At 35.1% G+C, this 15,481-nt stretch overlaps 3 protein-coding genes across 4 annotated transcripts; 2 read left to right on the forward strand and 1 right to left on the reverse strand.

Moving 5' to 3' along the window:
- The first annotated feature begins 489 nt into the window (after positions 1–489).
- On the forward strand, positions 490–2,318 carry mRpL53 (mitochondrial ribosomal protein L53). 2 transcript variants are annotated; one of them, XM_023158471.2, is made up of 3 exons: positions 490–699; positions 797–919; positions 1,987–2,318. In XM_023158471.2, exons 1-3 carry the CDS (start codon positions 554–556, stop codon positions 2,129–2,131), a joined length of 414 nt encoding a protein of 137 aa, XP_023014239.1. In that variant the 5' UTR covers positions 490–553; the 3' UTR covers positions 2,132–2,318. The 2 variants fall into 2 exon arrangements, with proteins under 2 accessions (XP_023014239.1, XP_074039332.1); XM_074183231.1 differs by having other exon boundaries at positions 525–721.
- On the forward strand, positions 2,133–2,323 carry LOC141485769 (uncharacterized). The gene has a single exon (XM_074183232.1). The coding sequence runs from the start codon at positions 2,133–2,135 to the stop codon at positions 2,316–2,318; it is 186 nt and encodes a 61-aa protein (XP_074039333.1). The 3' UTR covers positions 2,319–2,323.
- A 3,968-nt stretch (positions 2,324–6,291) lies between these two features.
- Positions 6,292–8,167, reverse strand: LOC141485768 (uncharacterized). The gene is made up of 2 exons (XM_074183230.1): positions 7,955–8,167; positions 6,292–6,549 (listed from the first exon to the last, which is right to left on the reverse strand). Exons 1-2 carry the CDS (start codon positions 8,141–8,143, stop codon positions 6,448–6,450), a joined length of 291 nt encoding a protein of 96 aa, XP_074039331.1. The 5' UTR covers positions 8,144–8,167; the 3' UTR covers positions 6,292–6,447.
- Between the last annotated feature and the right edge of the window lie 7,314 nt (positions 8,168–15,481).

Genomic DNA, 15,481 nt, shown 5'->3' on the forward strand with positions numbered 1-15,481 from the left:
AAGAATCAATGAACGGTGTTGGAACGCACAAAAATGCATAGAAACTTTGGTGTTGAAACAGATTCAAATTTGTTTTGTCAGAGACTCTTGACGCGAGAAATGAGATTAATCACAACTTTTGGCTTAATGCGCTTAAATGGAAGTAAAAGCCAAAAACATGAGAGATGTCAACTTTGTACACATGTTGATAGATGGAACAAGAATCATTTCCATTGGTGTGCGCTTAACGCCTCTGTGAATCTTATTTTATGAAGAATTGAGAGTGTCGTAGATCGAGTCTTTTCATCAAAATATTTCACATAGGTAGAGGTAAAGTTATTATAATAGATATACGGTCAGACACCGGCCGTTGAAATCTATATAACATGATAATTTGATGTAGGAATGATTCAAGTATGTGTTCATTTTTCTATGAGTTTGTTTAGCTCTTTCAGCTCAAATTTTATGTTTTTTTTTATTGGAATGGCAACACTGGTCATAAGTCATCTGTCACAGACGTCATATTTCCTAACCTTGTTTTTTATTTTATAAAAAATTATTTTTTCCGACTGAAATGTCTATTTACTACAGTGGTACGTTTACAAAATCAGCTGGTGTTATAAGTGCAATCAACAAACAACTGAAACTTGTGAACTTGAAGCCCGTGAAAAAAATACAAGTTCAATTCGACCCTTTTCATCCTAATGCAGTTACGGCCAGGTGAAAACATAACCCATGAAATGTATCGACTTTTCTAATTATAGCCCAGCGCAAGCGTATATTTGGTTCACACCTCATAAATTGCCATTTTTTACAGAGATTTCCTGTTTCACATTTCCTCACCCAAAGTTTTGGAAACGAATCTCAATTGCATCATCAGGCCCAATGTGGTGTGTGATCGAAGTGAGCCAGAAGTTAAAATAGAGCTGTCGGATTCCGGGTAAGAAACAACTGTCCCTACTCTCTTATACCCATTCTTATTTCCTTATTATTCATATTTTTTTTCTACTCGGAAGCTCTCTGACTTGGGAAAATAGTGTTGCAATACTTATCTCTACACACATTTCACACCAACCAACTCCAACGTACTAAGTATATTATCCATGATAGTAATTATAGAATTTTTACGGTAAATTTAATTCAAGATGTGTTATGCTACAAGGTCATCATTAAACTATTCTATAATGTTATTATAGTAAATAATGACAAAATTCATAAAGTGTTTTTTGAATAAATTTGAATTCTTATCTATATTGATTCCACAGTCCATTTTGAAATAGTGGCTATTCTCTGAAGGGTGGCAAGCATAGTGGGAATTAGTTTCCTTCACCTCAAAACTTCTTTAATGTTCGGAGATTCTGTTTTTGAAATTTCTTGAAGTCTTTCCTATATAAACTTTCTGGCATAATCCACATATTGTTTTGTAGACTCCTGATTTGTTATCTTTGTCCTTTTTTGACTTGTTGATCTTTTTATGATGAGTCTTTTGAATATATTTTACCATAGAGATCATAAAATAATATCTGAGCACTTAATTTAATTTTTTTTACAAAATTCTATGCAAATTCTTTGATCCATTTTTTAGATAGCAGAAAATTGCTGAAAACACAAAACACTTGTAACTTCTATGTCTCTCAGTAACAAACTAAACATGCTGAACAGGTGAAATTATGAAAATATGTTCAAAATGAGTGTACCAACATAAAAAAAATGCAAAAAAAGCTTAACAAATGTACATAGCCCGTGAAATTTGAACATTCAACTTATTTTTTGAACAGACCCCGTATACAAAGTGTTTGGACCGTGTACGGGACATTTCTACCACAAATTTACTTCCACTGTTACTGCCATGTGTTTGCTCGATCTCGTCCCTCCCTCATTTCACCTCTCAATAGTATTTAATGATTACTATAAGCTATACATTGTATAAATCACTTACAACTGTTACTCTTGACACGATTTACAAAAAAAAAAATATAATTCAGTTCGTGTTTATTTTCTTTTAAGGACCATCAAGTTTCTGGCAAATAATCTGACGGTGTTAGAGATTCTTCAACAAATAAACAAACATATAAGCTCAAAAGTGAAGCCAGACCCTGTTGCACCAAGCGCCACAACTAAGCTAGCAGCGAAGAAGCAACGTAAGCGTTGAGATGGGAAATAAAAAGAAGGATTTTCACCTGAAACTCATCGAACATGTGTATGATAATATGCCGGCATTTACGGATGTGTTTACCGAAGAAACTTTTTATATGTTCGCCATTACTGTGGTGATTAGTACTATTGTTGTAGTGTTCATTGTTTCAAGGTTTGTTACAATTAAAGAAGTTGACTTGTGATTTTATTTCATTGTTATAGAAGCTGTATTTCTCGAATTTGAGTTTTGAGATTAAAGTACAAACCCAGTAAATACATTGGAACTAACAATGTAGAATGCAGATTCAAAACATACAACAGTGAAATACTTGCGTCAAATTATAATGATATACCCATTCATTTGAATTACTGATACAAAAGTGTTTTCTACACGAAACACAGATCCCAAAGGACTAACTGTCTTTTAAGATCTATGTCTTAACTGTGCTTTAGGATTTTGTCAAAGTTTTTGAAAAGTCTGAACAAATTACAACTCGACCAGTGTTATCTCATGCTTTTGAAATAAACTCCAAAATAATAATTGTATTGATAATATGCTTTATTGCCCAAAGAACATCAGGTCTTATTGACAAAGCTGCAATTCCCTTCAGTCACCATACAACTAGATGTACTTATATACATATACATACCTACAGAGTACAAATCATACTAAAATATTAGCTTAAATACAGAGTTTAGATGTATCTGCACAAATCTGGATATACATTCAACAATTTTATCCAGATCCAGACATATACAATACATATGAATACTGTAACTATATAAGGGTGAGAGAAAGCTACAGTTGATAAATAATAATGAAAACCTAAAAGGTATAAAACGTGACAAAAAGTTTGAAAATAAATGAGACTGACACATGTATTTCAAAACAATTAGAAGAGGATTAGATGAACCATCACCTGAAGACGATTGTGGATACTAACAATCGAAACGTCGTGAAGTAACTTTGCTTGAAATCTTAATTTTTATTTATTTTTTTATTGTTAAATTTTCAATTGTTGCTTGTATTTTATTTTATTATTTCATTTCAGGATTTTTTGCTTAATATGATTGTTATTTTCAGCAATTCATTTTAATTTCATTAATTTCAAATATCTGGTTTGTTGAAGGAGATACACAAAAATGTTTCATACAAAAGTTTTAGGAGTTCATGAGAGCTATATTTTGATATAATTTTTAAATATACAGGGCGTTTGGTGTACGTGCTACAGACCAAAATTCCATTTTTTAAAATAGAACGCCCCGTATATCATTACATATTCAGATGCTACGTTAAATTCTGATATCATTTCATGTTTGGTTTTTGAAATTCGGTTACGGCGTTGTTGAGTTATTGCTTAAAATGTAAAGTCTTGAGAACAACTATTATTTTTAAAAATATCTCATACAATTATTCTCTCTGTATCAGATCACATGAAAATTAGTCAAAATTTTGGGTGTTCGAAGTAATGGTTTCAATTTTGAGTTGTGGAATTCAGTCAGGAATCATTTTGAATTGAAAGAGGTGTATTCGAAAACAAATCTTTAATTAATAACAATGTAAATAATATAACTTGATAAATCATTTCATAAGAATGGTAGGTACCTAGAAATAAGTCATAAAAATTGTTCAAAGTGATGCCCATTAGATATTATACAGGCTTCGAAACATCGAATCACTTCTCTCGTACAAGTCGCTCTTATAATATCAGGCGTAATATCACTGCACGCTAGTCAAATTTTCATTTTCAGACCATCCACATTCAAAGGGGGAGTAGTGAAAACAATATCTTTTAAATAACCCCATAGGAAAAAATCAAGCGGTGATAAATCTGGGGAACGAGCCGGCCACCGAATTGGACCCTTATTACCAATCCATCTATTTGGGTACGTTCTATCCAGCTATTCAGTAACAACCTGTGAATTGTGAGGAGCACCTTCTTGTTGCCACCAAATTCCTTGTCGTTCTGCTATGGGAATATCTTCCATCAACTGGATCAAATCATTTCCTAGAAAATGTAAATATCGCAATCCATTGAGATTTTCATTGAAAAAGTAAGGTCCTATGATGCGGCCATTGAACAATCCACACCATACATTAATACCCCAAGTAGTTTGAAAATTACTTTCGCGGACCCAGTGGGGATTTTCTTGAGACCAATAGTGACTGTTATGTCGATTCACAACTCCATTATTGTGGAATCGCGATTCATCGCTCCACAAAATTTGACTGAATATGTTAGGACTTTCATGTATAGTAAGTACTATGTTGCTGTATCGCTGCTGTTTTCCAATGTTTTGACAGAATCAGTAGGTTTGTTTTGGTTCACAATTCCGTACAGTTCGATCATGCGCAGTTATTAAAATGTCTTTTGGTTCAGTTATTTCTAGTATCGTTCACAGTGTTTTGGTTTTCTCCGAACGATTCGGAACTATTCTAGAACAGTAATTATTAGTTCGTACATTTGAGTAGGGACTGTTCAGAACTTCGATTTTGCTCTTGCGCACTAATAACATTTTTCATTTGCGTTGTGGATTTTGGTAGTAACGTTTTCTTAATCTCATTTTTATCCGTATTGTAGTTGGTGTTTCATTTGATATTTTATCTAAAATACTGTTTCCGGTAAAACAAAGAAGCTTGGAGAGTTAATTGCGACCTGTAAATGAGACAAAATTATATATCAACATTATTCTTATACCATAACAGATAGACGTGAAATGTATGTAGCAATAATAAAAATCATTATTATTATCACATCTTTTACAATTCCAAAAATTTATTCTTGGCATGCTTTTGACAAACTCATTAGTATAAGATTACAAAGAGAGGACAATATATTTTCAATTTAATTTTGGATAACCGGAGATAACGTCTTAGTTAATTCCTGTTACTCTCATTTTTTCAAATGCATCATAACACTTCAATTACATATTTGCTCAAATTTTTCACTCTTGTCTATAAACTTAACTCAAAAGTGCAATGATCATTATACCAGAGTCGAGGTACCTAACCTCCAATCTTCGTTTATACACTTGTCCGAATAATTTTTTTATATGTTTTGGTTTTTTACTTGTTGGGACCGTTCTAGAACTGTTCTATGACTGTAATGTTCTGCGCATTGATTCGGCGTCGATACGGGACGGTTCAATAACAGTTCGAAATACAGAACCAAAACAAACCTAGTATCAACGAACCTAGGCGTGCGCAGCGTTATAGAACAGTTGCTTTCAAAAAAATTGTTCCAGAGCGCCATCTAGTGGCGAGTTACAGAAAAATTGATAGCCTAAAAACCTTCTCTATGAAAAATTACTTATACATGTCAAGTTTCATCACGATCGATTGAAGTTTTTTACCAACCAACCAACCAACAAACATCCATTTTTATATATTAGATTAGACAATGGAAGTCCCAACTAATGAAATTCATTATGGAACACCTCCAAACAAACCATGCGGTTTTTGTTTTACCATCTGGCTTAGTTTCATTATGTCCGGTAGATGGCGTACCTAGACGATGAACTCCCAATTGGGAAGTTGTACACAAAGCATAGAAAGGAATGTGAATACAGTAGCCCAATAAATAACTTTGTTTTGAATTCAGTTATTCATCAAATGGACAAATGAACAACTGAAATTGACAAATTTGAATCGGCCATCAAAATTTTAGTTTTGCTAAATTGACTTAGGTATAGTCTTGGGTATCTGTGACCCAAGATGGGTTACAGATCAAACTGTGAATAAGTCAAAGTTTACGTTCCACAAAACCGATATAATATTAAAGTTGAACTGGCTCAATAGTAAAATACAGTCCTTAATTTGATGAAAATGTTTTTTTTAACCATAAAATTACATCTGCATCAACTCACCCATTTTCGATGTGATATTTTCACTGAACAGTTTGTAAAATCGTAAATCGTGTTTTGCTATACAATTGCTTCCTCAGACATGTTCATACTTATACATTGAGTATAAACACGCCACAGGAAGCGTGTATAGAGCGAACACGTGTTTGCTTGCGGTTTTGCAAACCATCCAGTGAAAATATATCACAATGAATTGTTATGACCATTGACCGATGACACTAATATTCATATATTACAGAACTAAATGGTTCCTACCAACAAATTGTTACATCAGTGTCCTACTATAAGTGGAGTTGTTGAAAAAAAAACAGCATCCTTGAAACTTTTTTATTGGAAAATGAGCGAAATCATAATAATAAAAGCATAATCTCAAAGAGTAGGTGTACTTATTTCGTGCCCATGTGTTTATCGTGGAAAAGCAGAAGCGGCGGCTCCAGTTTATTAGAAGGCATTATGGTTGATATTGGATTACATGCAGTCCGGATGAAGCGGATGTAAATAGTTTCCAGCCACACAACCCTGACTTGTTCTTCCTAATTTGATGCAAGTTCCAACAACCCTCTTCATGACCTGAAACATAATATGAAATTATCATACAGGGTTGTATACATTTTGAGAAGAGAAATTTTGATTTGTTTTAAATGAAAAAGCATTGACTAATCTAATATGTTCATCGCCTAGATAATACCTACTATCTGAATAGTAAGAAGAAAAATGTTCATTCGCCGGGACAGAACACTCAAACTTTTCCATTTCGAAGCAAAATGGAAGTTTGAAAAATGACTGTGACGTCACTGTCATTGAGACTTACCCCCCTTCACAACCACGTTCCAAAATATATATATATATATATATATATATATATATATATATATATATATATATATGTATATCATATATATATATATATATATATATATATATATATATATATATATATATATATATATATATATATATATGATTTTTGTGAAGCAGAAAAAAGGGCATAAACGAATATACGATATAACTATTCAATTAGTACTACTCAATTCAGACCAAGATCCAAGGAAATACAAAAGACTTAATTGGTACCCGACCTCTCGGATTTTCAGAAAAAGGAATATTTTTATCCGTTCATCAAGTATCGGAGAGAACGAGAAGAAGGTCATATAAAAATCGGAAACCTTTCCGCCACGTCTATGTGGCTTACCAAAATTCCATGAACAGAATGTGCCACTTAGACCTGTCGTAAATGCGACAGGTTTACCAACTTATGAGCTGGCCAAATGCTTGACAACCCTAGTGCAGCCATATATAGGAAATACAGAGTAATTTATTGAGGACACGGGACACTTTATCGAAAAGAGTAGAGATATAAAGTTAGGTCCTGGAGGCATACTACTGAGCTTTGACGTGGTTTCCTGACGGAAAAGAAGTAAGTTAAGACACACACCAGAAAACCGCCCAGGCAAAGCTCTCTGGCTTACAGAGACAGGCCATGGAAATCCTTGTAGGTGTACCTCCCCTCCACATTTTTTTGGAAAGAGAGAGGCTAGATGGACTGCATATAGACTTGTGCATATTGCCAATTGCATAAATCAATTTAATGCAGAGTGCAACAGACTGTTGGTTGACATTGGAAGTGACAGCAGCACAGAAATGTCCTCTGACTTTATACCTCCAATTGTCAACTACGAACTGCCTTATAAAGTACTGTTCCCGAGTAGGGAGGACTGGATCCCCCGACAGATGGACAGATGGATCAAAAACACCTTTCGGTTCTGGTGCGGGTGTTTCAAGTCGCAGACCCAGGTTAGAGATATCAATCTGCCTAGGAACCTATGTGACGGTATTTCAAGCGAAATAATTCACCCGATTTTTTTCCAAACATTTCCTGAAAATTATCTTGAAGAACTGAATTATTGAGAGGTAAAAAGAGGGTTCAAAATTTCGAAATAAACCATATCCTCTTTCGAAATGAAGCAGAACTCACCTGGTATTCCAAATGGCATGTTGCGTGTCCAGCTGGTTCCTCTATGGAATTCCCCCCCTCGTATTCTTCTTGATCGACTTTCAGCAACGGCCCCTCATCGTCAATCAGTATCTCCCGTTGCTGCGTCATACTATTTGCAAAGACTGTTACTAACACCGCGGCAAATAAGAAACTGTAATTTTTAGCCATTTGAGAGTACTGAAAAACACAACAGACTAGCGTCTGGTTTATATATTTGTCAAATGAAACCCCTGGAAAACTCAATTTCCTCCTTTCTGGCTGAATTTAATTAGAAGTTATTTTCTCTGCAGTGGAATGAGATGAAGATGTGCGATGAATATTATAATTGACGTAGTTTCAGTTGGATATCGTCATGGAATGGAAGCCATCTACTTTTGATTACAAAACATTTGCCTGATGCCTGCCTTTTTTTACAGAATGTTGTGAATTACATTTTATCATATACCTACATGCGGTTTATTTCGGCGTGGAATCTTTAACACGATATTCACAACTTGGTTGTCACCAGAAATAAAACATTCTCATCGCAAAAATAAAATATTCTATAATCAATGACATAAGATACAGATCGAAAGGTTACAATGCAATTCCATTCCTCAGTCAACAATCGAAGAATCTGTCCCTCTTTTCACGAACGGCCTATTGTATTCTATAATGATCAATTATTGTATCCTGAAGGGTATTGTACAATCTGTCAACTGGAAGCAATTAACTGGAGAATGTCTAGATAGAACGGAAGACGGAAGTAGCAAATAGCCTTCCGATCGATTCTCCGAGTCGACGAAATCGACACAGAGTATGTGGAATCGGAAGAATCAAAGTTGTATCGCCAAGAATATTGTCATTTTTTTCAGGCTACTATTCCGATCATTCACAATTATATATTATGCACATATGATATATGTGTGAGATGACTGGTCATGAGGGGATGTCCACAGGGAGGGGTCTTATCACCCCTTCTCTGGAACGTAGTTCTGGATGCCCTGAATAATCACCTAAACAATAATGGATTCTACACAATTGCATATGCAGATGACATAATTATCTTGCAGATCGGCAAATTTGTGAACACACTGTGCGCAGGATGGACTCAAATTAATAGAAACATGGTGTAAGGAACACTCACTGTCGATCAATCTCATGAAGACTGAGAAGGCCCTTTTCAACAGGGAAAGAAGTTTATCGGGCTTGAAACCTCCCGAAATCTTCAAAAGCAAACTAAATTTCTCTGAAGAGGTGAAATATCTTGGTACTATCCTCGACAGGAAGCTAACACAGTAGAGCAAAAAGAGGATGTGTGGCTTATGAGCAATATCGAAAAACAGTGGGACGCGCATGGGGTCCAGGTGACCGTGTGGTCACCTGGATCTACACTGCAATAATATGACCTATGTTAACGTACGGAGCCATTGCATGGGGACCGAAAGTTCTACAAGCAACGGCCACATAAAAATTATATCAAATACAGCGACTAGCTTGTTTGAACATCTCAGGAGCCATGAGAACAACACCAACCGCGGCAATGGAATTAATTATGGGTCTGACCCCTCTGGACCTGTACGTTAAGGAGGTTGCGTTAATGGCCATGTGACGATTGCGCACGGCTGGTGTAAACCTCGAAGTAGGAATGAGTCAATTGAGGCTGGGCCTATGGCAAGAAGCGCTTACTGCGCAACCTCTGCTGCAAGCAATCAGTGATGCAATTGAACCCAGGTTTGTGTTTAGTAAACCCAACAAAATACAAATAAAACAGAACACAGAGTCAGATGCTACAAATGCAATACGCATATATACAGATGGCTCAAAAACCAAAGAAGGCTCAGAATGTGGAGTGTACTGCAGATCAATAAGCCTAAGGATTGAGTGGGGAATGGGAAAAAATACCAGCGTGGTCCAAACAGAACTGGCTGATATCTCAATCGCCACAAAAGAAATAACCAGGAAAGGAATTTCTGGCAAAAACATAACAATCTGCGCTGACAGCAGACAAGCCCTATTAGCCTTGAACAGACAACGTGTTACCTCAGGGCTAGTACTAGAGTGTCACCAAGATTTAGCCAAAGCCTCGGTAGATAAAAACATTTTCCTGAGGTGAATTAAAGGGCACTTCCAGAAAAGAAGCGATCCCAGCGACTTTTCAGGAAATACTTGTCTGTTCTCTTCTTTGCTTCACTCAGTCATTTTGTAGCATTCATACTGTCAACATCATTGCTTGAGCCTGTAAAAATTTCAACTTTGTAATCAACAACTCTTTAAAAAATTTCGAAAAGTCGTTCAAAATTTTGGCGCAGTTGGTAGGATAATCAGGATTGTAATGAAAATATTGACTGCTTATCGAACGCAAAATCGAACTGTTGGTAATCAGTTGTGTAGGTTTTGATACGGAATGAATTCTCGATCTTCAGAAACTCTGGACACTGACCATTTCGGGGATACCTAAACAAAATTAGTCTGTCAGCGCAGACTTCAATTGCAGAAATGCAACAAAGGGACAATTATTCTACAAGGGACTTGTGAAAACTAATACAGAGAGGAAGATTATTGAAATGGTTGTCATAAAGGAGATACGTAGAAAAACACATGACTATGAGATTGTACAGCTTTTTAGAGACTTTAATAACAGCTTCCGAAGAGTAGCAAAGAAACCATGGGTGTGACATGTTCTTGACTAGTGAAAGCATATAGTTTATTTATCCAGACCACCTCAAAAAAATAAGATCCAGCATCAAACAACGCTGTTTTGACACGCTATAGGTCTCATCAGTGGCAAATGCAAGGACAATCCTGCGTAGGAACTGACCATGTTATCTCTCCTTACAAAGACGTAATGTGTGGGAATAATAGAAAACTCAATGTGCGAATATAAAAAAAACGAGACTCCCAAAGGCGGGACCGTTGCAAAGCCAAGGGTGGGCTTGCGGTCTAATACATACCTACAGTGCATTTTTTTAATGCCCCCCCCCGTTATTTTTTGGACGGGTCAACTCAAAAAATTGAAATTTGGGATAATGAAATTGATGCATGAATACTTTATTTTGAAGTAAAATTGACAGATGAAACTTTCAAGATGGCGACTAGGCGCCATCTGGGAAAAAAAATAAATGGAAAGGGGGTCGTGTGACATACCTTTTTGAAGCTCTTGACGAATACTTCACAACCCTAGATTATGAAGTCAATATCTTCACCTACAACAAAATGGTGGAATTTTTAATAATTTCCTGAATACATTGACATTCAACTACATAATATGAGGTAATAATGGTGGCCTTGAATTTCTTGACATATGAACAGCCCAAAGGAGTCAAATCTGGCGAGCGTGCTGGCCATTCTGTAGGACCTCGACGGCTAATCCAACGACCAGAAAAAGTAGTATCCAAATAGTTTCTTACTTGTCTGGAGTAAGGTGGTGCTGCTCCATCGTGTAGGAATACAGTATCCATATCGAATTAATTAAGATTCGCTTCGACGATTTCAGTGATGAAAGGGTCAACAGTAGTATCCAGCATATTCAAATAAAGTTCTGCTGTTAAATTTTGATCAATAAATGGAGGTCCTACAATATGGTTTCCCAATATTGATAGATTGTTAACGTGGTACCTTTCTACTAGTAAAACCGAAAACTAAATGAGAATATTCTAACTGAACAATGATGTTCATTATCGTACTGATATTTTTTGACGTTTTTATAAACGAAAAAATAACTTAACAAACCTTATCAGATAAAAAAAGAATATTTCTGGAAATATCGGTGTTAATGTGTTTGTCTTCAGGAAATTATTGAATGTTCCGCCATTTTGTTGTAGGTGAAGATATTGACTTCATATTCTAGAGTTGTGAAGTATTCGTCAGGAGCTTCAAAATGATTTGTCACAAGACTCCCCTTTCTATTTAATTTTTTCCCAGATGGCGCCCAGTCGCCATTTTGAAAGTTTCATATGTCAATTTTCCTTCAAAATAAAGTACTCATGCATTAATTCCATTATCCCAAATTTAAATTTTTTGAGTTGACCTGTTAAAAAAATAAAAGGGGGGTACATTAAATAAATGCACTGTATAAACCATTACGGTATATCTTTTTAGGTAGGTAGTATATCGTACGGCAATAATCTAAGGAAAAAGAAAACGGGAATTATTCCGCGATGAATAATTCAAAGATATCCTGTTAGGATTTCATTGTAAATTGGATTAGACTCGAAGAAAGTTTTTCCCATCGGATAATATTTTATATTCAGATTATTCTCTGGATATCGTTAAATCAAATACTTTTCGAACGATCGCACACATTTTTCAGATCTGCATTCTACATTCGTCTTTTCCGTTCGATCCAATTCCTTGAAGGCATTTTCTGATTAGTCGGAAGCGACTCGTAAGAACAAGAGTGGATATTGTAGAAAATCCCGAGTACTACAGAAGTCACAAAATCAGCAATTCATTTTGGAAGCTGTAGATAATACAGTGTGTAACAACGAAAACTTAACAGAGCCGTTTTTGAATATAAAAAGTGAGATTTTTAAAAAAGCTCGGACAGGTCGATTTCTAATTAAAATGGGACACCTTTCAGAATAATCAGATTTTTTGTAGTACGCACCCCCTCGGAGGGGTGCGTCCGACGACCCTTATTTATATAGGGAAAGTAGGTCAAGTTGCACCTTGTTTTAAAGGTCTTTCGAATACCTTTACAACTCTGTCAAAAGACATTTTTTGTAACGATTAGTTTTTGAGATAATTTCAAGTTAAAATTGCCATGTTAATAATACATTAGACAGACTACTCGGTAACTTGTATGCCTAAATAAAAAAAATTTCGAGCAGTTCTTCTTATCAGTTTTTTGTTAAATAAAATCCCTTTTTTAAAATCAATACCCATTCCTCTTCTTCCAGTTTTCATTAGTACATCGTTCGATTGTTTTGTTTAAACGGGTCGTGTATTGTTATTTGTTTGAAAATGCCTTACACTACTGCTGAAAGGGTTTCAGTTATTGCTTTATTTTTTGGCAACGACCAAAATGCTAATAGAACATCAATTTTATCTACCGAGCAAAACCCTGGTAAACACCTAAGCAGAAATCACGTTCTGGATTTGGTCACAAAATTCAGGGAGACAGGTTCGGTTTGAAATAAGAAAAAAAATGTTCAGAGAAGGGTAGTGAATGACGATAATGCGATTGGAGTGATTGGTCAAGTCATCGCCAATCCTAGGTTAAGTACCAGAGGTTTATCAGCAATGACCGGAACAAGCCATATGAGCGCATGGATAATCCTTAAAAACCACAAATTGCATCCTTACAAAATTAAACTTGTTCAAGAACTCAATGAGGATGATTTTGACCGAAGACAGGAGTTTTGTGAGGGCATGAGTGAGAGATTAATGCAAAATCCCGAGCTGCTTTATAACATCTGTTTTTCGGAAGAAAGCTCATTTTATTTTAATGGTTGCGTGAACCGTCACAATTGCCGTTATTGGTCGGATGAAAACCCAAGACAATACGCAGAAATACATACCCAATATCCCCAAAAGTCGAATGTCTGGGCCGAAATAGTAGACAATCATATTATAGGTCCATTTTTCATTGATGGAAATTTAACCGGTGATTCTTATTTACAACTTCTTGAAGAGGCAATACAACCTCGTATAGTTGAAATAATTAAACAGGATCCAAGATGTCAAGATGAATTTATCCATTTTCAACAAGACGGTGCACCACCCCATTATGCCCAGCAGGTTCGAAATTTTTTGAATAATCATTTTGAAGGACAATGGATTGGCAGAAGAGGTTCAATTGAATGGCCAGCACGATCACCAGATTTAACACCACTGGATTACTTTTTGTGGGGATATTTAAAGTCTAAAGTTTATGCTACACAGCCAGCCAATTTGGATGAATTACGTCGTAGAATTATTGATGAATGCCGAGCTATAACTCCTGAGATGTTGAATAATGTAAGAGCAAAATTCGAACAAAATCTTTATTGTTGCATGGAGCGAAATGGCGCACATTTTGATCATTTACTATAAATTTCCTATGTGAGTTACCCTTATTAGGTGTTACTTTTTTGTGTGTGCTTTAAAAACAATTATTGGGATTTATTAAGCCTAAAACAGTTTTGTAAACTTTTCTGTGTCATCAGCATTCAAAGAAATCAGCAGGTTGTATTCGTTGTGTAGGTAAGTTTTTAGTATGATTCACTTTTTTATCAGAAGCATAAAATATCCACGTCAAAAGGCAACCTTCATAAGGAGGTGCCACTCAATTTACCTAAAATGTAAGGGTGGTAACCAACCCCATCCCCCGAAAAAATCTCGTAATAAACAAATAATTCTTACTTTTTTACGAAATTGAATGGACACGTATTAGCAGGTTGTCATAAAAAGCAAAAATTTATTTTTTTTATGAAAGTTCTGAACGTAAATTGTACCTTAAAAACAATTTAATTTATTTTAAAAAGAGTTGAACTCAATAAAAATACCTTTAAATCTTCAAATTATCTAGAAAACTAATCGTTAGAAAAATTTTCTTTTAACAGAGATGTAAAGGTATTCGAAAGACCTTTAAAACAAGGTGCCACTCGACCTACTTTCCCTATCTAAATAAGGGTGGTCGGACGCACCCCTCCGAGGGGGTGCGTACTACAAAAAATCTGATTAGTCTGAAAGGTGTCCCCTTTCAATTAGAAATCGACGTGTCCGAGCTTTTTTTTAAAATCTTACTTTTTATATTCAAAAACGGCTCTGTTAAGTTTTCGTTGTTACACACTGTATATAACTATCTACAAAGGTAAAACGAAGGTAATAGATGTGAGTTGTTGGGAGAGACGAATATTTCGGGATTTCATTTCAAAATATTCTCATTTTCTAATATTATTAATGAGTTTATTTCATAATTCTGTCTACAAGCGGGTGTTCTTTTAACTTGTTTGACAATCAATTTTTATATTTGTGCTGTTGATCGAATAACATTTGTCATTTGTATTATGACACTTTTATTAACGTTCTTCAAATGTGTTTTTGTGTGTCTGCTTTCATTTAGTTTTGGTCGTTTATAAAAATTTTTATAATTTTGAATATTTCACTTCGTTTCCATTATGAAATAATTAACAAATTAACACATATGTACTATAAATATTAGCTATTTAGCCATTTTTGGTATGATGAAAGGGTACTTTGAATATTTCTGTATTTCTTGTTCTCTTTAGATTCACATTTGAAGTTATAAGTTCAACAACTTCCAGGGAATTAATGCTACCATTGACTATTTTGTGAATTAGTGTAAGATCCGATTCTAATATTCTATGAGGCAGAGTATTCAAGTTAAGAATGTCTAATAAATCGGACAGAATGTCCAACGAAGGACAATCTTTGGATGCTCCTTCAGATATTCTCAATAGCTTTGCTGATTTTTTCCCAAAATCATATATCACCAGCTCTCCAACCGAATTGAGTGATGACCATCCATATTCACAAGTCTTGAACATGTATTACTTCGAAGAAAATTAAGTGTTGGCTGCT

Source organism: Leptinotarsa decemlineata, unplaced genomic scaffold, assembly GCF_025532065.1.
Source record: "Leptinotarsa decemlineata unplaced genomic scaffold, Ldec_3_MD MMD2_tig00026336_RagTag_RagTag, whole genome shotgun sequence".
NCBI lineage: Eukaryota > Metazoa > Arthropoda > Insecta > Coleoptera > Chrysomelidae > Leptinotarsa > Leptinotarsa decemlineata.

Coding starts and splice junctions, on each gene's coding strand:
- LOC141485768 (XM_074183230.1), bottom strand. CDS start 8,143: ATGGCTAAAAATTACAGTTTCTTATTTGCCGCGGTGTTAGTAACAGTC. Junction 6,550..7,954: donor CATGCCATTTGGAATACCAG/GTGAGTTCTGCT, acceptor ATTATGTTTCAG/GTCATGAAGAGGGTTGTTGG.
- mRpL53 (XM_023158471.2), top strand. CDS start 554: ATGTCTATTTACTACAGTGGTACGTTTACAAAATCAGCTGGTGTTATA. Junction 700..796: donor CCTAATGCAGTTACGGCCAG/GTGAAAACATAA, acceptor CATTTTTTACAG/AGATTTCCTGTTTCACATTT. Junction 920..1,986: donor ATAGAGCTGTCGGATTCCGG/GTAAGAAACAAC, acceptor TTTTCTTTTAAG/GACCATCAAGTTTCTGGCAA.
- LOC141485769 (XM_074183232.1), top strand. CDS start 2,133: ATGGGAAATAAAAAGAAGGATTTTCACCTGAAACTCATCGAACATGTG.